Raw genomic sequence first — 22,553 nt, 5'->3', positions numbered from 1 at the left:
GACGTAAATACCTCGGATGCAATCGGGGATACGGGAAGGGAATGGGTTGTTCAGGTAGTGGTGCCAAATTGCTGGCGATTTGAATAGCTGGGGTCAGCTGTCTTGGGTAGAGGGTGGTGGCGCTCGCTGGAACATACACATCACCTAAACTGTACAAACTTGAAGTGACAATTTATGATGGTAGTTTAGGTTACCTTTATATTTTTTAGGTGTTTATTATTATTTTTTTCTAATTTAATTTAATTTAATTCACATTTTTTCTTCCTCGATGTTTATTATTATTATTATATAAATTAAGTTTTTTAGCACTTGAGTTGTGTGTCTAATTTCATGTTTGGCATTGGCAATTACTTCTGTCTAAAATTAAATATAACCTTGTACATTGCACTTTTCTTTATTTAATTACCTTCTTAACCAATAGACTTTTGAAAGACAGAAACATAGGTGACTTATCTCATCGTTAGCCCCCGTTAAGGTTGCCCATGGGTCTAATTTATTTAATTAATTAAATTCATTTATTTATATTATTTTCATTACACAAGATGCGGTTTTGTTATATAAAATATGTTTTTATTAAATAAAAATAGTTCATTACACACAGTTTTCATTGAAGCGTTGTCACCTTCGTGATAATGAAAGCACGTTACATCTTTATGAACTTTTGCTTTTCTTTTCTTTTTTTCTTTTTATCCAATGCATTTACAGACTTACAAATTTTCTATTAATTTCTTCGTTTCCAATTTTTTTCTTTCGAATTTATCATCATGTTTTTGCTGGGCCCCTCGCCTCGCTAGTTTCATTATTAATTCCACAACCCACTCAACAGTCATCCTGTTCCGCTAATCGGAATTCATTGGAGTTCGGATGGATATGCTCGTCTTACATCGTGCCTCACTCTGACCTCATGTTCCGGTCTTCCAAATGCACGGCCAAAACGTGCTGTGAGGTTCAAGTGCAACGCGCTCAGTAAGGGGAGCAGATCGCAGATCCGATCTTGATTCATTCATCGAAAACACTGTGGGCCTGAGTTCGTTTTACATTCAACCCATCATAGCCCAATAAGCCATGCAGCGCGGCACGCCAATTTGACGCAGCTATCGCCGGAAAAAACTTTGGCGGTTGGAGTCATCCATGGATGGGGATAAAAGAGTAATTACGCTTAATGTTCTTTTGAATAAAAAGACAAATAGGGGACTGAATGGGTTGACGTGTCCTTTCAAAAAACGTTCCCAACAACTCAGGCCGTTGTCCACACAGCCAAAGTTTTTATAGAGAGAATAACAGAGAGAAATAAAAAGCACAGAGCCTGAAGGAGTCAACTGGTATACCACTATACCGTATGCGTTGCAGCGTCTTCGGATCTAGCTCTGCTGCTGCTCGGGTTTCAGAGTTCACTAATGGCGGTAAGAGAATCCATCTCCCATTTCAAAATGCTCTGTTGTTTCCCCATTCTAATATTTAAAGAGAACTCCTTTTTCATTTTCTAATCTTAGATCCGGTAGGTCTGGTCTACGGTGCACGAATCTAATTTGCTTCTGCAAGAAACATGAAACCAAACTGAAATGCCTTTTGATGTTTTAAGTATATTTGCAGTTCGAATGAGCGTTCTTCCATCTGCCCATTCTTGGAGTTCTATTCCTACTATTTCGAAAGAACACAAAACTTGTTCTTTCTCCAATTGTTGCGTTTTTTAGTTCAACTTCCGCCCTACTTTTTACGGCTCACTGTATTCCTATCCGTTCCCAGTTCTTAATTTAGATCTGTAAAAGTACAAAGGTTAATTTATTTATAATGACACACTTTGAAGAATTTTTGGATGTAATGCTGGGTAGATTTGAAGAATTGGTCTCAACTATCAAGAGACTTTTGCTCCATGTTCCAAACGCGTTCTCTTACACAGAACCAGTACCCAAGTTGCTTTTTCTGTGCCTTTGGGGTTGGTTTTGCATCTTCTCTTTCTTTCTGCAAATGAAATGATACTTACAACTAGAGATCTATAGAATTCAACAATTTCTCGAATTATAAGCCAGTAATGTTGGAGACGATTCTGAATGAATTTCAAGGTTGGGAATTTTTGTAATGTGTTTATTTTCATCTTTTTATTTGAAAGATGCTTGTTCTCTTCGTAAACTCACATCTCCTGTTTGCCTTGTTGTCTAATTTTCTTTTCTATATAGGAGTCCTGTCCTTCAATAAAGAACATTCTTCTTCTGGATTCTGAAGGGAAACGCGTAGCTGTCAAGTATTACTCAGATGACTGGCCCACGCTTAATACAAAGTTGGCTTTTGAGAAGGCTGTCTTTACTAAAACTCAGAAGACAAATGCTCGGACAGAAGGTAAATGTCCTCTACTCATTTTCTGGTTTATGCAATTTTGAATTTTCAGATGTATTTATGAGCGTCAGCGAATGTTTTTCTTAGCATGATATTGATACCTCAGGAATCATATGCATGAATCAAGGTTTGTAACTTTTGACTTCTCTACTTGACTGAAACCAACTCAATTTGGATTACTCTATAGCAGGCCAAGCTTGCCATTCCCATTTTTCTCAAAATGGTTACTACAAAATAAACAGCCAACTACAAAGACATCGATTCCGATGGCCCCATGAAAAAAAGGATCTTCTGAAAATTTGAGCAAGTAAAGATAAGAAGAAAGCCAAAACACCACACAGCCAAGAAGATGAATTTCTCTGTGCAAATTTGCAAAATGTCCATGGGCAAGTTGACAGGGTAAAAGATGAAACTGCAGGACTTGCCTCTTAGGCTTTCACGACCTGATCAAACCCAAGAATGGTTTTCTCTGTGCAAAATTTCAACAACATGCTTACATGCCTGTACATAAAATGCTATCATATTTAAGTTTTGGTTAATTGGTTTTCAGATATCACATAAATGAATATGAGTTATACTTGATTTAGTTTTACTATTTAAATATTTCCTTGTTAATATGCCTCTCTTTTACTATATACAGCGGAGATAGCAATGTTCGAGAACAATATAGTGGTCTATAAGTTCATTCAGGACCTACACTTTTTTGTTACGGGTGGTGATGATGAGAATGAGCTCATCTTAGCAACAGTTCTCCAGGGGTTCTTTGATGCAGTTGGTCTTCTCCTCAGGTCTCATTAACTGTGGCCTTTCAGGATCATGGTTTACTGGTTCTTCTTAATTCAAATGCTGATAGTCTAATTTATGCGTCAGTTGTTTCTAATGCTAGCATCTCCTTGTTGTAGGAACAACGTTGACAAAAGAGAAGCACTAGAAAATCTGGATCTCATTCTTTTGTGCCTTGATGAAATTGTAGATGGAGGGTATGCAATATATTTTTCATGTAGTTGGTCTTCTTCTATTATTCTTCTTTGTTATGTGATTCCTATAGTTGCATAATCATCTCCACCTATATTCCTGTTCTTTTTCTTGTTAATCAGACAGTGGTGGCCTTGACATGTGAACATAGACATTTCAGGAAAACACTACTTAGTGCAGACTTTTACATATCTGGAGATTTTATTTCTCATGCTTCCCAGGATGGAATTCCCTTGTGCACAAACAACTTACATAGCATAAAGAGGTGCATAGGACATGCCCCACTTAAAACTGGTGACCTGGTACTTATGTGAGGATGAACTTTTGGTTTCATGAGAACTTATGGATTGTGGGATTTGACTTTTCAACATTAGTTACTAAACACCCAGCTTGCACTCATATTGTTGTTAAGTATAGTATAGGTGGTTGAGACAAGATTGACTCGTCTTCCTTCTTTTCTGGGGCAGGAAGGAAATTTTCTCTCATGAAATATAATTTTCTGTTATTCATAAACAAATGATGTCACCTTACAGAATGAGGTCAGAAGAAATAGGGGGAGTGTTTAGAAACTGGGAAGGGTACATTACTACATTTTAGCTATTATTTGTCAGACATGTCAAAGAATCCTACTTTTTTGGGTTCCCATGTCCAAGTCTATACAACACTGGCTACATGGTCTAAGGATGTCTCAATCTCTGAATCTCAGAGATATAGTGGGTTGAAGGAGAGCCCTAAGTAATTCTAAGATGGATAAAAGGAATTATGCAGGGTCTTGGTCATATAGACACATGATAAGGGAAATCAATAAACTGGCAACAGAATTGAGAGTAACCTACAAATGGATACTGTTAAGTGATATTGGCTAACAACTTGAGCTAGAAAAAACAGGGATTAACTTCATTGGGTGGAAATTTGTAATTGGAAGTTAGTGTAATATTACAGAGTGGGAGTCTAATCAAGTTTAGCTACCTACAAGGGGTGCTTGGAACTTTTCCATAGACATCTTTTTATGTTCATCGTCGTCATCATCTAAGCCTTGTCTCAACTACATGGAGTTTACATGTATCCTGTTTCACCATTCCATTCTGTTTGGTTCCATATCCCCAGATCATAGGAGTTTGCAAAAAGCTTCAATGCTGGCACCAGCTTAATACAACCCTCCTCTTTTATATGGGCTCGGGACCGGCAATGTAAGATAAGCTCACACTGGTGGGGTCTGTACAGATCTTTTTATATGCTAATAGAATCTTAATTATTATTGATAAAAGAATTGAAGAGGTCTAAGTGGCAATCTTAGTTTATTTCTTTATGGCTATCAAGGGTTTTAGGAACTCATTGTTTTTAACCTCAGAGATCATCGATGGCCTTTCATTGGATATTTGTTCCATTGACAGACATCAAAACATGTAATTTGACCTTTCCATTATAATCATGTTTGTTGCTATCTACTCAACTCGACCCAATGAAAATGAATGCCAACTATATAAGGTTGACTTCACAAGTTGTATTTCACAATTTCACTTTATCAAGGCCCATATCCCCTGTCAAGTTGTGTCTGTGCTACCTTCTCAACTCAACTCGGTTCAACACAAGAAAATATTATCTTAAATCATGTAGGGTCAGCTGCAGAAATCCTATTTGTCATTCCAATTGATCAAGGACTGCATCGGGAAATTCTTTCTTAGTATAGAAGGATGTCTTCTATGGACATGTCTACTTTTCGTTCTATCACCTATTTGAGCTATAGATTGCTACAAATGCATTCAATTCTAATTTTATCCTTATCATTGATTTATAAAAGTTAATGAGTCAAAAGGTAAAGGTCTAGAAGGAACAAGAACTTGAGAAGAATCACTATAAAGGAAATTCTTCAAGAATGGCCTGTATAGGCTTTTATAGTTATTTTTGTCATAGACGCTGACAGGTTTATGAGAGACATTTGAGTTAGATTTCCAGTGAACTCTATATTGAGGTCCATCATGCACCTTTAACCACAAGGTTTTTTAAACCATTGTCAGGTCATTACAATATAAATGTGCAATTTTGGAGAAACAATTTTGGCAATTGGAGCTCCGTGATCTAGGTTTTTGGTGGCTGAACTCTGATGGGATCTCTTTCTGAGGACGTGGATGATATGAGCTGCTTCCTTTTGCATTATCATGCTAATCCCACAGCACCTATTACAATTGGATGTGCTCCTGATCCTATTTATGTCTCTAGATATGATAACTGTCCTTGGAGGCGTGAAGGAAGCTGTCATTCATGGATGTTTCAAAACTGAAGATCATAACAGATTCTAAGGGGAGTGGCTGATGCTTAAAACTGAGCCACTATCATTCCTTCGATTACGTGGGTTTGCAAATATGAAATTGATGTTCTTGTTTTCTCTTTTTGAAGGATCTTTTTTTTTTTTTTTTTTCAATTAGAGGCTAAAAAGCGATGGCCTAAATTCAGTAAGCATATAAGTTGGTCCATCTTGTTACATTTAAATTGGTCTTCGTTTAAGAATATTTATCAACTTGTATTAACATTTGCCACAAAGCTTATTTCCTTCAAAGTGTTATTCATGGGAATCCTTAAAATAAATGTTCTTCCAGAACCAAAACTACCAAGAATAAAAACCTAAACTTTAACTGGAAGTTTGGAGGGTTTACTTTTTCTATGTAATTCCTCAACATAGTTTGCTTACATTGTTCTTTGGCTCATTCAAGAGATTGTCCAAAGTGACGCACTGTGTTTCGTGCAGGTTGATTCTTGAAACAGAAGCAAGTGTCATTGCAGGAAAAGTTTCGTCACATAGTATGGATACATCAGCACCCTTATCTGAGCAGGTGAAGTGGCTCTTCCTATTGTAGTCCCCAATGCCAAAAGTAATACCATTATAGTAATAGTAGCGACTGCAGAAGAGGCAACTATAATCTTTACTATATTACAACAAAACTTGCTTTACGAATCCTCTTCTCATCAATGCTATTTCCCTCCAAATATTAAGATAACCCTCTCAACATTGATTATATTCATCCACATGGAACACATACCCTTCTACTTATAATAAACCTGATGATCTAGACAAATTTTAGAGGATTTATGGTCTATCCTTATCTTGAATTCTATTATAATCTAATATAATACTATTTATTGACAGACTATAACTCAAGCGCTGGCAACTGCACGCGAACATCTTACAAGATCCCTTCTGAAATGATGCTTGAACCCACACGAAGTTAAGATGGAGGTGTTTACCCTGTTATTCTTTTAAAATTTCTCATTCTGGGTGCAAGTGCAATAGTGGAATATATTATACAGTTAAATGATTCGCTTTTCTTCTTACATAATATAGTATATGAATGGATTGATGATATGTCTCAAGCTCCCTTTCTTCTTCTTCTTAATCGGTTTGGAATAACAAAACTTAGAACCAGAACCAATATAATCAGTTCGTTTTATTTGGGTTCTATTGGGCAGACGTGACCCATCGACAGCTGTGGGCTCTGGAATTCTCGAGTCCTACGGTAAATTTCTTTTAATGTGAAGCTTACCTAGCAAGAGCCAAGAGGGGTGGTGTCACAAGTAGGTAACTTATCAAATCCATGGGAGTTCATAATTTCACAGGGAGGAGTGTGGCTATATGTGGTAAACTTTACGTTGCAGCAGATTTACCATTAGCATTTGCCCAACGCCTAATACATGTAGAGCTGAAATGAATTTAGTCAATTCACACATCGCTAATTCAAAGGCTGTCTTAAACTAATAAAGTGTTCTAGGTTGATGGCCCCATCATAAGTTCATTATCCACGCCTTATCCCAAATATATGGTAAAATAATCCAATCGTTTCATTTTCTTTGAATTTCCCTAGGGAAAATACCTTAGGATTTTTCTTTGATTTCCCTAGAGAAAATATCTGAGGATTTTTCAATTTGATAGTTTTGTTGGTTTTCTTGATTCGCTCTACATGTTTAAGGCTTTGCTTTTGTTTGATAGTTTTTTTTTTTATTATTATTATTTTATAAACACCTAACTTGTGAAATTTAACCTAAAGCAGCCAACTACGTGTCCTGTGGTGGGTCAAGCAAACGTAACCTAAAAGCGAGCAAGTTTACTCATTTAAGAATCTAGTTTATCTGAACAAAAACTAACCGATCCGGTTCAACCAACACTTAAAAAGTGACATTTATAATTTATTTGTCAAAAAAAAAGAGTAATGTGAAAATTATCATCCGTGACTGTGACTAAAAATAAAACTAACGTTTTTTTTAATAAAAATAAGGGATTATATAGTAGATAATGGCAACTTTTGAGCCTTAATATCAATAAAAGTAATATTTTTAAAAAAATTTCAAAAGTAGATTAAATTTTTAAAATAATATCAATTAATGGCAAAACACGGCCCATCTTTTCCTTCTTGCAATCCATTCATCAGTGTCGCCATCTGCCACCACCCACTGCCGTCTCTGGCAACACCTCCGCCTCCACCTTGTGAACGTGCAATGACAAGTTCTCCGTGCAAGGACATGAGGATGGCAGACTCTCAATGTCCATCTCCCTGTTTTGCATATCTTCGTCAGTTGAATGACCCATCCGAGGAGAAACTCTCTTTTTCTCTCTCTCTCTCTGAACTAGCAGAACTGTATCTGATATTTTCTCCTGCACCATAGAAACAAAACCAGATACTCTTGATCAGAGAGGGCGTAATGTGGATCATGGAGTGATTATTACACTAAAATAACGAAACCCTTTTGAATTTTAGTCGAACCCATTATGTTCATGATATATGCAAAAGTGAAAGCTTATTAGAAGAACTATATAACTTAACAGGAGATCAGTGAGATCTGCTAGCTGAAACTAGCTGCTTTAATTACTAGTTCAAGGTGGAGGCAACGAGAGCTAACAATGTTGAGAAGCTTCAGAACTCAGAGTTCAAAGCCTTCTCTCTGACAAAGAAGAAACGAGGGATTCTCTTTCTTATATAGTTCCCAAGAGCAAGAGAAATTCGAGGGCAATAGAGGATTCAGTGCCCATAGAATATGATGATGCGCAATCCGGCCGGTCTTAACCGTCAACGACCTTGCTTCTGAACTGAGTAATAGGGAACCTGAAATGGAGGAGATGAGGAAGCTCCGGGGGGAACCCGGTGTAAAGGCTCCGAAACTTAAGTTAGAATCATTCGAAGGCAAGATAAAACCAGATAGCGCAAAGTTTGCATCCTCCTCTTTGGGGGAGTGGAAAGCCTTTTATAACCACCTCGCGCACTCACTCCTAGACTCTTGTTAAGTCGGGAATGAGTATTTATGTGCTTCTGCCAGTTCGGGCGTCATCGCCTCTACTGGGGCAGAACCGTCACTGCTCTTTTTGTCAGAGTCATCTCTGTAACTGGAGGTAGCGGTGATAGGTGACAGTGGCCGTTTGCAGTGCGGCTATCAAGCGTCAGATCCCAAGTCAGTCAGGTGCGCCACCCCTAGATACGGACTCCTTCGGTGTCAGGTATGGTGTGGTTCGTCCAGTTCAATGCTCTGGAAGCGAAGTGCCTGGAGCGGTGCGTGAGGTGAAGTCTTGAGTTCGGATAAGGGGGGTTCCGAACTGTCATAAGATGGGCCAGTTTGGGTCTCTACTTTGTGTGACTCGGGGCCAAAGGGAGAGTTCAGGCTCCTCGTAGGGAGTTCGAACTCTAAGTAGGGAGTTCGGGCACTTTGTAGGGAGTTCGGACCGCTGGTCTCTTCCCTTTGGTGTTTGTACCCTCGGTACGATGTTTTAAGTGTCGAGCTACTTGTTTTTTGCCACGTGGTGTGATTTGCGAGGTCAGGCCAAATCTTCCTTCATCAATTGCCCCCCACTCCTCATGCTAAGGGTCTTGCCCTGGCGCGGGGAGTTCGCAAGGTGTCAGGTAGATTTGTACTGCACTTTGAAATTTGAAAAAGACGTGCCGCTGCTGTTTTTTCTAAGGAGATGTGCGCTGGCGTTTTGTTAGTTTCGAAAAGATGTGCGCCGGCGCTGTCAGTTTCAGAAAGACGTGCGCCAATCACGTCTCGGTCTCGGGGGATGTGCGATTAGTGCGGCTGTAGGCCGTCGGATTTGGCTTTGATCTAAGCCGTTGCCTTTCGGTCGCTGTGAGCATAAATAGCGGGGGGGACCCCAGTTGTTGTCACTTTTCTCTCGAGCTCACGTCTGAGTTTCAGCTCGCATCTAGTTCGCATCCAAGTTTTTCCAGTTCACGCTCAAGGTCTTCCGCTCGTCCGAGCTCCTGTGGTCTACAGCTTCTATCCGGGTGAGTACTTTCCTGGATCTCATCACTCCCGATGTCTAGCTCGGATGGCTCAGATAGTCCTTTCAGCGGGTCTGATGCAAGTTCTACGAACCAAGTTGCATCCCCCGATAGCCCTAGCGAGCCGGAGGTAGAGCTCGAGGAAGAGTTCGAGCTCGTAGGCTGTGGCATTTCGGGTAGTTTGGCGTCCACCTCTCGTCGGGGTCGGATGTTAGACAAGTTCGGCCCTTCGACCATGACGCCCGAGGGGCTCCAATCCCTCATTACTTACTATAACTTGCCCGGGGAGTATGCTTATTTCATACCTTCGGGTAGCTTTCCTTGGGAACACGGTCCTGATGAGATCGTGATATTCCGGGAGCAGCTCACCGTGGGGCTGCGATTGCCTTTCCATCCCCTCTTTGTCGAAGTCTTGAACCACTTCGGCGTGACGGTCGGCCAACTTCACCCGAATTCCATTCAAAGCTTGGGGGGACAATCTCCTTATTCTGCGACGAGAGCTTTCCGTTGGACTTGGAGATTTTTTCTTCAATCTTGATGCTTAAGAGGCAAGCGGGTCCCCTCCCCGGGCGCAGGCGGGCTTACTACCTGTCTCCTCGCCCGGGCTTTAAGCTTTTACACGAGCTCCCCAACAAGGTCCCAACATGGAAGCGTGACTATTTTGGGGTGCGAAGTGTGCTGGGGTGGCCTTTTTAGACCGGGTGGGGGATGGCCGCTCCTGACTCCGAGGTCACGCTTGACAATGAGACGGCGAAGGGCCTCCGACAATGGGCGCGGCTTGGGCTGAAGTGTCAACGGTATCTGACGGAGGCCAAGCTCATTGCGGCCGGCCTGAGCTTGAGCAGGTTCTTCACTTAGAGACTCTTATCTTGCTGTCTTTCTTACTTTTTACTGATGGCGAACTTCTTTTCGCAGGTGTGATGGATTCGCGAGGGACCAGGGGTGGGCACTTGTTTCAATGTATGAAGAGGAGAAAGCAAGTTGCCAAGCGAACTCGCGCCGAGATGCCTCAAGATGCGGAGCCCGAGGTGCCAGGCTATCAGCCAGAAGATCCGCCCAGGGAGCCCGAGATGGTCCCTCCGATGCAGGAGCCAACAGGGGGCCCTTATGCTGAGACTACATACACAGGGGCTGCTACATACTCTGGGGCTCCTACTTACTCCAGGTCTGCTCATACGCGAGTTGTGCCCTCGGGCTCGGGGGCCCCGGGGGATTTCAGGAGTGTATTGACGCCGACCCATGCTCTTCAAAAGAGTAAAGAGGCTATCTTCCCCGAGGAGGTCGCGGCGTGGACCGATCTCCCTCTACATCAAGTGGCATGTCGTGCCGTTACCCATGCCATGGTGGTAAGTGTTTTCCTTTTTTAGAGCTCTTTGGCTTTTGTTTTGTTGGTTCTTTTGATTATTCGGTCTCTTTTGGTGGTGAATTCTTCTATTCACGCCTTGTCGGCTCAGGTGGAGAGGAACTCGAGGCAGGCGCGAGCTGCCGAAGAGGCTCGTCGCGCTGCCGAGGAGGCTGCTCGTGCTGCCGGGGAGGCTGCTCGTGCTACTGAAGAGACTGCTCGTTTTTCACGGATCAAGCAAGCGAGGTCTCAGAGAGATGCCGAGGCCATGGAGTGGTGGTGAAGCACATGGCGGACTTGAGGCTGGATCTGTAGCATCAGGTCGAGTATCTTCAGGAGGACATCAGGGAGAGGACGCAGATCTTTTCTCAAGGTATCGAAGATGCCAAGAAGAAGGTCGTCGATGAGTACATTGCTTCATCGGGCTTTGATGATCTGATGGTGGATTCATATAGGAGGAGTTTTAAACTAAGCCGGTGGATGATCCGGAATACGTACCCCGAGCTCGATGTTAGCGCCATATCCACTTTGCGCATAACTCAGGAGATGGCTAATGCTGCTGACGCTGAGCCAGACTCCGAGGGCGAGGCGGGGCCTTCGGGTTATGTTGAAGTGCCTTCTGATGATGAAGAAATAGCTCCGGGCTTGTAATTTTTTTTATGTACTACCTTACTTTTGAAATGGAATGACTTTTGTTTAAGTGTTGGTTATTCTTTCTCCTGAACTGAGCATATTTTCCGAACTGAACGTATTTGCCGAACTGACTATACGTCCGATCTGTTTTCTGCTCAGGTTACCGCACTCGCGCGGCCTATTTTGGTGCTCTGAGATGCCGATGTCCCTATTAGTTCGTTGTCTCCGTTTCGCCTTTGGCTGACTCTTCTTTGCTTGCCTGTGTCGAGGTTTCTTCGTTAGTTTGGCATCCTAGCCCGTAGGTTTTGGTGGTGATTTTATCCGCTTTGCTTGGCGGTCTATATGTAGTATCGCCTTAGGTTGACAATGTTCCATGCTCGGGGTACTTGTTTTCCCTCTAGGGTTTCGAGCTCGTATGCCCCCCGAGTGCTTTCTTTACTCTGTAGGGTCCTTCCCAATTTGGTCTGAGTTTTCCTACGCCGGGTTCGGGTACCATGACCTTACGGAGAACCAGGTCGCCGAGGCGGAAGTTCCTCTTCTTTACTCTGGCGTTATAGTACCGAGCTACCTTTTGCTGGTAAGCCACAGTTCGGATGCGTGTGAGGTCTCTCAACTCGTCTAGTAGGTCGAGGTTGGTGCGTAACTCGTCTTCGTTTGTCTGCTCGTCGTATGCTTCTAGTCGCAGCGTAGGTACTTCGATTTCCGTCGGGATTACCGCTTCGGTGCCGTATGTGAGGTTAAAGGGGGTCTCCCTTGTGGCGGTTTTTTCCGTGGTTCGGTGAGCCCATAGAACACTTGGTAGCTCATCCGCCCACAACCCTTTAGCTCGGTCTAGTCGTGCTTTTAGTCCGCGGAGGATGGCTCTGTTCATTACTTCTGTTTGGTCATTTGCCTACGGGTGTGCGACCGACGTGAAGTTCTGACTAATTCCCATACTTTGGCACCATTCTTGGAACTTGATATCCTAGAACTGTTTGCCGTTGTCGGAGATCAGTACCTGAGGTAGCCCGAAGCGACATACTATGTTCTTCCAAAAGAAGTTCTGTATGTTTCGGGCTGTAACCGTTGCCAGAGGTTCAGCTTCTATCCACTTTGTGAAGTAATCTACTACCACCACTAGGAATTTTCTCCCACCTGTCGCTGGTGGGAATGGCCCCAGAAGGTCGATGCCCCATTGTACAAAGGGCCATGGACTGGTGAGGTACTTGAGGTCGACAGCAGGCTGATGGTGGATATTAGCATGCTTCTGACACTTGTCGCATTTTCTGACGAGCTCGACGGCCTCTGTCTTCATCGTTGGCTAGTAGTATCCTTGTCAAAGTGCCTTTTGAGCGAGGGCTCTGCCCCCCAGGTGTCTGCCGCACAAGCCTTCATGAGTGTCACGGAGTACAAGCTCGGCTTCGGCCGGTCGCAAGCATCGCAGGTAGGGGAGCGTGTAGGATCGTCGGTACAACCGTTCGTCTATTATGATGTATTTGGCTGCCTGGCGCTGCACCCTCTTGGCTGCATTGTGGTCCGCAGGGAGGGTTCCGTCTAGCAGGAAGCTCGTGAGTGGGTCGATCCAGCTCAGCTCTACTTCAGAGACAGGAGCGACCTCTTCTGCCCCACCAAGAATACTGGGCCGAGGTAAGTCCTCTATGTACACGGTTCTCATGGCATTGTGACTCGTGCTGCCGAGTCGGGATAGGGCTTCAGCCTCAGTGTTCTCTGACCTCGGGATTTGCTTGATGAAGTGTGACTGGAAGTTGAGCAGAGCCTCTTTTACTTTTGCCAAGTATGCAATCATAGTGAGCTCGCGTGCTTTGTACTCGCCTGTAACTTGGTTGACCACGAGCTGAGAATCACTGCAAATAACTATGTGCTTTGCTCTGACCTTGTGCGCTAGGTTCAGCCCGGCTATCAGTGCCTCGTACTCCGCCTCGTTGTTGGATGCCGTGAACTCAAAGTGTAGTGCGTATTCCAACTTTGTTCCGCTCGGGCCGCGTAGCACTATTCCAACCCCGCTGCCCTATTGGTTCGAGGAGCCATCTACGTGAAGGATCCCGGGCTCCTCATTCCAGTTCGCGCTTGGTCTAACCAGGAGAGATGCTACACTGACTGCTACTTTACAGGGTTCAGACTCTATTGGCTTGGGAGCTCCGAGCTCGCCTGAACTGGGGATCTCGGGCTCGACCGACTCAGGAGCTTCGAGGCTAAACGTGCACTCGGCGATAAAATCTGCCAAGGCTTGGGCCTTAATAGAAGTTCTTGGCTTGTACTGGAGGTCGTACTCACTGAGTTCGATGGCCCATTTCATCAGTCGATTGGAAACCTTGAGTTTGAGTAAAACTTGTCTCAGAGGTTTGTCAGTCAGGATGATGACGGTGTGAGCCTGGAAGTACGGGCAGAGTTTCCGAGCTGCTGTAACCAGTGCGTATGCTAGCTTTTCTATCTGCGGCTACCTTGTCTCTGCTCCCTGCAAAATTTTACTAACATAATAGATGGGTCGCAGGACCCGGTCTGTTTCTTTTATTAGTACCGAACTGACCACCTCGTCGCTTGCCGAGAGGTACAGTTCTAAGACCTCGCCCTCCTCGGGCCGGGCTAAGGTTGGCACACTAGCGAGGTAACCTTTTATCTCGTCAAACACGAGCTGGCAGTCTTGGGTCCACTCGAACCCTTTGCTTTTGATTGCTTTGAAGAAAGGTAGGCAGCGGTCTGCTGATTTGGACATGAAGCGGCTTACAGCGGCTATGCGGCCGTTTAGCCTCTGAACTTCTTTTACTTTCCAAGGTGATCTCATATCTAGAATGGCCTTTATCTTGTCCGGGTTGGCCTCAATACCGCGCCGATTGACAATGTAGCCTAGGAATTTGCCCGAGGTAGCGCCGAAGACACATTTGTTGGGGTTCAATTTCATGCTAAACTGACGCAGGATTTGGAAGACGGAATCTAAGTATTGTATTAATTCTTGTGAAAATTGTGTCTTGACGACCATGTCATCTACATAACACTCTATCTTCATGCCAATCGGGGGCCGAAACAGCCTATTTACAAGTCTTTGGAAGGTCGCCCCGACATTTTTTAATCCGAAGGGCATGACCTTGTAGCAGTATAGGCCGAACTCGGTTATGAAGCTGGTTTTTTCCTCATCGGACTGGTCCATCCGGATTTGGTTGTAGCCCGAGTAGGCATCCAGGAAGCTTAGCAACTCATGTCCCGAGGTCACGTCCACTAGGCGGTCAATTCTGGGGAGGGGGATGAAATCTTTCGGGCAAGCTCGGTTCAGGTCGGTGTAGTCGACGCACATGCGCCACTTGTCATTCGCCTTTTTTACCAGCACCGGGTTGGCCACCCAGCTCGAGTAATGGACTTCCCTTATGAAGTCTGCTGCGAGGAGCTTCTCGACCTCCTCGTCGACCGCCCTCCAGCGTTCTGGGGCTAAGTTGCGTTTCTTCTGTCTAATGGGTCTGACTACAGAGTCAGTATTAAGTTTGTGAGTCAGGCCGGGGATAATGCCGGGCATGTCAGCCACGGGCTAGACAAAAATATCTAAATTTTGAAGTAAAAAACTCACCAGTTTGGTTCGTAGGGGTTCCTCGACGGAAGCACTGATCTGAAGTGTGCGAGCTGGGTCCGTAGCCAAAGTCGGGATTGCGACCGTTTCCTCTATGGGCGAAGCTCGTTCCTCACCTTGCTCTACAGGCCGCTCTAGTTCGAGGTCATCGGCCGCCTTGGTTTCTCCCTTCAGGGCGGCAACATAACACTTGCGGGACTCGAGCTGGTCGCCCCGCGCTACCCCCACACCGAAGTCCGTAGGGAACTTCATGGCCAAATAGTAGGTGGAGACCACCGCCCGTAGGATATGCGTGATCGGCCACCCTATTATGGCATTGTATGGGGAGGGGGTCGCGACTACCAAGAAATCATGGTTGAGTCTGACCGCACAAGGCCATGTGCTGACTTCCACAAGTACTGTTATTTTTCCGAGGGGCTTGACTTCCTCTCCGTTGAAACCCACCAAGGGAGTGTTCGCGGGCTTCAGTTCGCTCCTCTGTAACTGTAGTTAGTCAAATGCTGATTTAAAGAGGATGTCCGCTAAGCTGCCCGAATCTACGAGTACGCGTCTGACCTCGAAGTCGCTGATCCTTAGTTTAATGACAAGCGCGTCATCGTGGGGGTAGTGGACCCCTCGCGCGTCGTCCTCCGTGAAGAAGATTGGTTCTTCGATCTTTGGTCTCTTTGGGGGGTTCCGTTCCTCGAGGGCCGCTTCACGAACTGAAGTCCGGGCCGCTGCCGAGGTACACCCTGCTACCACAATTACATGGATGGTTCCCAGAACTGACCTCTCTTCCGGAGGCTGTCGCTGCAACGGTTCGGCAGGTCTGCTGCTAGATTCGGGGCATCCTTTTCGTGCTCCCCTTGCCGACCTGCCTTATTGTTATTATTGTTGTGATGTACAAAGTTTCTCAAGTATCCGCGACGGTTGAGCCCCTCTATCTCGTCCCGGAGATTATTACACTGCTCGGTACTATGACCATGGTCTCTATGGAAACTACAATACAAATTCTTATTTCTCTCGTTCGGATTTCTCTTTAGGCGAGGTGGCCACTTCACGTATGGGGCGTCCTTGATCGTCATTAAGATCTCGGTCCGCCTTGTGTTTAACGGCGTGTAATCCATCCGAACTGCTAGGGGAGCTCGGAATGACTGGTTCGGCTTCGGCTCCCGGGACGGGTTTTTCCTGTCGACTGGGTTGGAGGGCTCGCCTTCCCTCTTTCTTTTCTCGTTCCCGCCTTCGGTTCGTTGGTTGATTTCTTCCTCTGTCCTCATGAACTTGTCTGCGAGCTTGAGGAATTCGGCCACGGTTGCGGGCTGGTTAGCTACCATGTGCCATTTGAATTCTTTGTGCGTTACCCCTTTTTTGGCCGTCGCGAGCTGCACCTCGGGGTCCAACCGCGGTATCTGCAAGCATGCTTCATTGAATCACTTGATGTAGCCCCGGATGGATTCTCCTTCCCTTTGGACTACTCCGAAGATGCTTTCCTCTGTTCTGGGGCATTGTTTGCTGGTGACAAAGTGTGCGGTGAAGACCTGCACGAACTGGGCCCAGCACTTTATCGACCCCGGGGGCCAGGTTCCTGTACCAAGTGCGGGCTACCCCCTTGAAGGTGGTGGTGAAGGCCACACACATGTTCGATTCGCTGGCCCTAGCGAGGTGCATTTGGGACTGGAAAGCGTCAACATGGTCGTTGGGGTCGAAGGACCCGTCGTACTTGTCCAGAGGTGGGAGCTTGAAATTTCTGGGTAAGGGGACCGCTAGGAGTTCTGATGCACGGGGTGAAGGAACTGAGAGAATCGGGGCAGCTCCTACCTTGTCCGAGCTCGTCTCTTCTTTGCCTCTGAGCTTTGACAAGACACGGGTGGTGGTTCGGCGACTTCGCCGGTGCCTTCGTTGCTGAGTGGGCCTTGTACTGGCGCTACTGGCCTCCATGTTGCCGAGCTCGATGGGCCCGGAATGCTGGTAGTCTACCGCCAAGGCGTCGAATCGGTATTCCGTGAGCGGGAACTCGGGCTTGGAGCACCGAGGTGCCGATCTCGCGGGCGAGGTTCCCGACCCGCCTGCGAGCTGCGAAGTGGGGATGATTTTTTTCTCTCTTTGGCCTGGGGACGAGGCCTGGCTGTTAGGGGGGTTCTGGGACCGAGAGGCCTTTCCTTGGTGGGGGCGTCCATCCTGCGAGGAGGCCTTGACCGGCCTCGGAGCGGGGTGGCGAGGTGGAAGTAGTGGTTGGTTCAGTGGCAGTTGGGGGAACTGCTGTTGATAGTGATACTGGGAGATGTTGTGCAACACTTGGTGTTGGTGAAGCCGGTGCTGCTGGAACTGTTGCATTTGGGCTTGCATTGCCCGCATGCACTGCATCATGTCATCCAACCGGTTTTGGCTGGCTGCCAGGGGGACGACAGTTGGTTCAGTAAAGGTTGTCTCAATAGGGGGAGGAAAGGGGATGCTTGTGGCAAGAAGGTTTACGGGCGCCACCGCTAGTGGCGCATTCAAGCCGGGGATCCCATCCACCGAAAGGGGGATGGTGGACTATCCAACACACACTACGGGGACTTGAAGTTGTTCCCCGGTGGTGTTTGTCTTCGTGCCACGTCCGACGTTGCTGGAGGAGGCCATGAGTGTTGGGTTATTTGAAGAAAAGGGGTTATGGGAGTTTGGAGGGAGGCTTTTTGAAGTGTTCCCACAAACGACGCCAATTGATGATGCGCAATCCAGCCGGTCTTAGCCGTCAACGACCTTGCTTCTGAACTGAGTAGCAGGGAACCTGAAACGGAGGAGATGAGGAAGCTCCGGGGGGAACCCGGTGTAAAGGCTCCAAAGCTTAAGTTAGAATCCTTCAAAGGCAAGATAAAACCAGATAGCGCAAAGTTTGCATCCTCCTCTTTGGGGGAGTGGAAAGCCTTTTATAACCACCTCGCGCACTCACTCCTAGACTCCTGTCAGGTCGGGAATGAGTATTTCCGTGCTTCTACCAGTTCGGGTGTCATCGCCTCTGCTGGGGCAGAACCGTCACTGCTCTTTTTGTCGGAGCCGTCTCTATAACTGGAGGTAGCGGTGACAGGTGACAGTGGCAGGTGGCCGTTTGCAGTGCGGCCGTCAAGCGTCAGATCCCAAGTCAGTCAGGTGCGTCGCCCCTGGATACGGACTCCTTCGGTGTCAGGTACGGTGTGGTTCGTACAGTTCAATGCTCTGGAAGCGAAGTGCCTGGAGCGGTGCGTGAGGCGAAGTCTTGAGTTTGGATAAGGGGGGTTCCGAACTATCATAAGACGGGCCAGTTCGGGTCTCTGCTTTGTGTGACTCGGGGCCAAAGGGAGAGTTCGGGCTCCTCGTAGGGAGTTCGGGCACCTTGCAGGGAGTTCGGGCTTCTCATAGGGAGTTCAAACTCTAAGTAGGGAGTTCGGGCACCTTGTAGGGAGTTCGAACAGCTGGTCTCTTACCTTTGGTGTTTGTACCCTCGGTACGCTGTTTTAAGTGTCGAGCTACTTGTTTTTTGCCACGTGGCGTGATTTGCGAGATCGGGCCAAATCTTCCTTCATCAGAATATGATCATTCGAGCTAGCTAGATCTTTTCCATGAATATATATTATCACATTCAAGAATGCCTGCGCAGCAGTAAGAGGGAGTTGATCATTTCTTGATCAATTTTTGCAAAACGTGATTTGAAGGCTTCAGGAAAGGCGTCGACTTCATTGTGTCTTGAATCTTGATGGCAACTGCTGTCGTGAATTGATTGCTCTTCTTTGCCATTGTTTCTGATATGCCTAGTTGTTTACAATGCAAATTCATTTTGCACTAATGGTGCAAATAAATTGAATGACCACCGGTGCCCCCCGCCACTGCCTCTGCCTCCGCCCACCTCTGGCGACGTTGCCAGAGGTGGAGATGGAGGTAGCAGAGATAGGTGGAGGCATTGTTAGAGGCGACGACACTGATGAATAAATTGCAAGAAGAAGATGAACAATATTCTTACCCTTAATTGATATTATTTTTAAACAGTTAAAGTATAGCCAAATCATTTAAAGTCCAATTCAAACATTATTTATGCCTCTTTGGTCTAATAACTACGGTGCAAGTTGGGTGGGCCCAACCTGAGCCTCAGTCGACCCTACCTGAAATTTTATATGGGTTGGGCTTGTATTTTCAATCCTCGGGCTGGGCTTGAGCCCAATAATTTGGACTTTTTTATTTTTTTGGGCCGGGCCCAGGTCCAGACCTTAGGTAGCCTAAACTCAGCCCGAGCCCAGCCCAACTATACACATTCATACATACATATGTATATATGTAAATTTATGCATTTATATATATATATATATATATATATATATATATATATATATATATATATATATATATATATACACATTCATACATACATATGTATATATGTAAATTTATGCATTTATATTTATATATATACATATATACATATATGTTTTACCAAAAAAAATAGATATTTACATATATGTATACATATTTGCATAAATGCATATATACATTATAATTTTAAGGGGTTGGGCTTGGGTTGACCATAAACCCAAATTTTAGGGTTGGGCTTGGGTTGACCATAAACCTGGACCAACCCACCTGACTTGGACCCCTACTAATAGGGATCTACATTGTTGATCAAAATTTGTGTTAATTTTATTATATTTAAATGAAATATAAAGTGAACTTTAAATTACTTAAAATGTATTCTATATAACTAAAATACTAATGCAGTCTAACTTGGGCAATTTGATTTGGTTAGGCACAATTAGGAGTGTTACGAGTAGAGGTGTCAACGGTATTCGAAAATCCAATTTCGAATTCGATATTCGGTATAATCGAATAGTATTCAGATAATTTGAATATTTAATAGATCGAATTCAGATATCCTATTCTTATCAAATAGTTAATTGTATTCGAATTCGGATATGACCTTATTCAATTCGATAAATATCGAATTCGATCGATTATTTAAGTCTTATATATAATATATAAAATATTTTATGTAACTTATATATAATAATTGAGTTATATAAATAATTTATATATTTATATACTTTATATCAATAAAAATATTTATTAATTATCTAAAATAATCAATTAATCGAATTCAAATCGAACTGAATATTCGAATATTTAACCATATTCGAATTGGGATATTAATTTTCAATATTTTTATGGCTTATTGTTAGTAAAATAAATTTTATTAATTTTGATTATTTTTAAATAGAATTCAAATGGATTAAAATTTATAATTTTTATTAGGATTAATGATTAATAATTATTATAAGATTGTATAATTGATTATAATTATGATATTTTTATTAACTATTATTTATTATAATTTTATCATGGTTATTTATTCTAATTATTATTTAAAAAACATTTAAATATTAATATTTTAATATGCTTGATGGAAACTAAATGCATGTATTAGAAGGTGGACAGAAACCATACAGAGGCGGCCCATAGTTCGCACTTTACAGTTCACCGTCTCTCTCTCCCTCTCTCGTTTGGGGGCTTGAGAAAACATTGAAATAATGGCAGTGGTGAGGAGGTCTGGCAATTGCCCATGACTCCATGAGGGGAGGGGAGAGAGACCACGGAAAATATATCAAAGAGAAACAGAGAGAAGAAAAAAGGTAACACTTTCTCTAGCATTTGTCGTTTGTATTCTTCTCCTTTTCTCAAATCGAATGCCGTCTCCATCTCTCGCATTCTTTTTTTTTCCCTTCTTCGTGAACAATACGGTGTCGATGTTCACTTTTCTCTTCGCTTTTTTCCCTTCCTTTTTCCTGCGGCTAACTCTCTCGTCTCTGAAAGCAAAGGAACGGACTGAAAGAAGAAATGGGTGGTCTGTTTCCCTTCCATCAGAGCTGTTGACCAAAGGGATTCCCCATACATCGGACACTTCCCAGAATCCGACGAAACGGTAGAAATCCAACGAAATTTAAGAATATGAAAGTTTTATCCATTTTCATCATACAGTCTCTGTCATGGGAAGCTGCGCGCAGACAGAAATACGGATTGGGGGAGAGAGAGAGAGGGAGATTTTAATTTTTAATAGCAATTACTTACGTGGGTTGTGATTTGTGAAGAGACAACCGGTAAATAGTAGGGTGCGAGAAAGAGTTCACGAATAAAGCATTTTTAGTAGATTTATAAATGAAAAATATTTCTCTTTTTTAATAATAAATCTTATATATATATATATATATATATATATATATATATATATATATATATATATATAAAGTAATGTAATGAGGCGAAAGGCTCCCCAATGACCTATTTACATTCAGCCACCTGTCTTTGTAAGAAGAGAGACCACTCACTCGCAGACGAATAAAGCCCAAAGCCAATTAGTCTATGCCAACTATCTCTGATTTTGTTTTCTCTTAACTTCCACATAGGTGCCATATTATAACTCTTCGTACCTGAGAACCATTCTCAATATCTTCCTAAAAATAAGTTTAATATCAAACAATTTTCAATCTTCAGACCTGATAAGTGAGAAATTCCTACTCTCAATCTCTTCCTAAAAAAAGCCAAATATCAAATAATTTACAATCTTTCTACACATAAACTTTCTGCACATTCAACCGTCTCTGCCCAACTCTCAATGAATGTGCTTTGTGAGGCGGAGCCTTCCAGGACTTCAGCGGCTCCAACGACAAACTACCACTCTTTCCCGGTAGGAAAACTCTGATTCGGGACTTCAGGTTATTGCTGCAACAGCAAACGGTGTCTTCGTTTCTGAACGATGGCGACTATAACACCAGTGTAGGTTAGGGTTTGAGAAGTTTATAGATATAGAAAGAAACTAGGCGAAGAAGATTCGACAGTGCAGCTTAGACTCTATCAATCATTTACCCAGGAAAGATTTGTCTGGTTTCCCAATTTAGCAACAACGTTAACAACTTAAGAAGCGTAGGAACAGAGTAAGGAGGAAACGAATATGTTGATGCTGCGGCGTAGAAAAGCCTCCGAAACCGAGCAAACTTCCAATTTGGATGATCGTAAAGAGATCCAAAGCAAATTCGATGGTAATGAAAAGGAGAAGGAGAAAGAGAAGGTGAAAAAGAAGGAGAAATGGTCTTGCTGGTTTATTAGTATAATTATTATTGAATTCAGTAATAACTATTATAATTAATAGTAATTAATATTATAATAATTAATATAGTAACTATTATAACTATTATTGATGATTCACAATTTGGGCGCTCCCTCGTGTGCTGTGACTCAGACTTCCACTGGCAATAATCTGGTGGTATTCCAACTCAAGTGAGCTATAAAAAGAGAAAAATGTGAGAGTGCCCGAATAATTTTTCACTACAGGAAAAATGGACTTTAGCAACGGACAAAACCATTGCGAAAAGATACAAAAAACTATTGCTAAAGGATATAACAACGGTTTTTTGTCGATGGCAGCAGATATTGGCATGGCTAAAGCCTATAGCCACGGATTTTGTATACTATCGCT

General features: G+C 43.8%; 1 protein-coding gene across 1 annotated transcript; it reads left to right on the top strand.

Moving 5' to 3' along the window:
- Nucleotides 1-828: 828 nt before the first annotated feature.
- Nucleotides 829-6,670, top strand: LOC148842297 (coatomer subunit zeta-1-like). Its single transcript, XM_088959204.1, has 6 exons — nt 829-1,403; nt 2,178-2,337; nt 2,975-3,122; nt 3,237-3,314; nt 6,056-6,140; nt 6,455-6,670. The coding sequence occupies exons 1-6, from the start codon at nt 1,398-1,400 to the stop codon at nt 6,512-6,514; spliced, it is 537 nt and encodes a 178-aa protein (XP_088815330.1). The 5' UTR covers nt 829-1,397; the 3' UTR covers nt 6,515-6,670.
- The last annotated feature ends 15,883 nt before the right edge of the window (nt 6,671-22,553 follow it).

This window comes from Nelumbo lutea, chromosome 8 (assembly GCF_056320005.1).
Source record: "Nelumbo lutea isolate HS-2025 chromosome 8, American lotus-T2T, whole genome shotgun sequence".
In the NCBI taxonomy this organism is placed as follows: Eukaryota; Viridiplantae; Streptophyta; class Magnoliopsida; order Proteales; family Nelumbonaceae; genus Nelumbo; species Nelumbo lutea.
Note: the sequence above shows the minus strand (reverse complement) of the source record. Positions and strands in the feature narration are given on the sequence as shown.

Coding starts and splice junctions, on each gene's coding strand:
- LOC148842297 (XM_088959204.1), top strand. Junction 3,123..3,236: donor GCAGTTGGTCTTCTCCTCAG/GTCTCATTAACT, acceptor TCCTTGTTGTAG/GAACAACGTTGACAAAAGAG. Junction 6,141..6,454: donor CAGCACCCTTATCTGAGCAG/GTGAAGTGGCTC, acceptor ATTTATTGACAG/ACTATAACTCAAGCGCTGGC.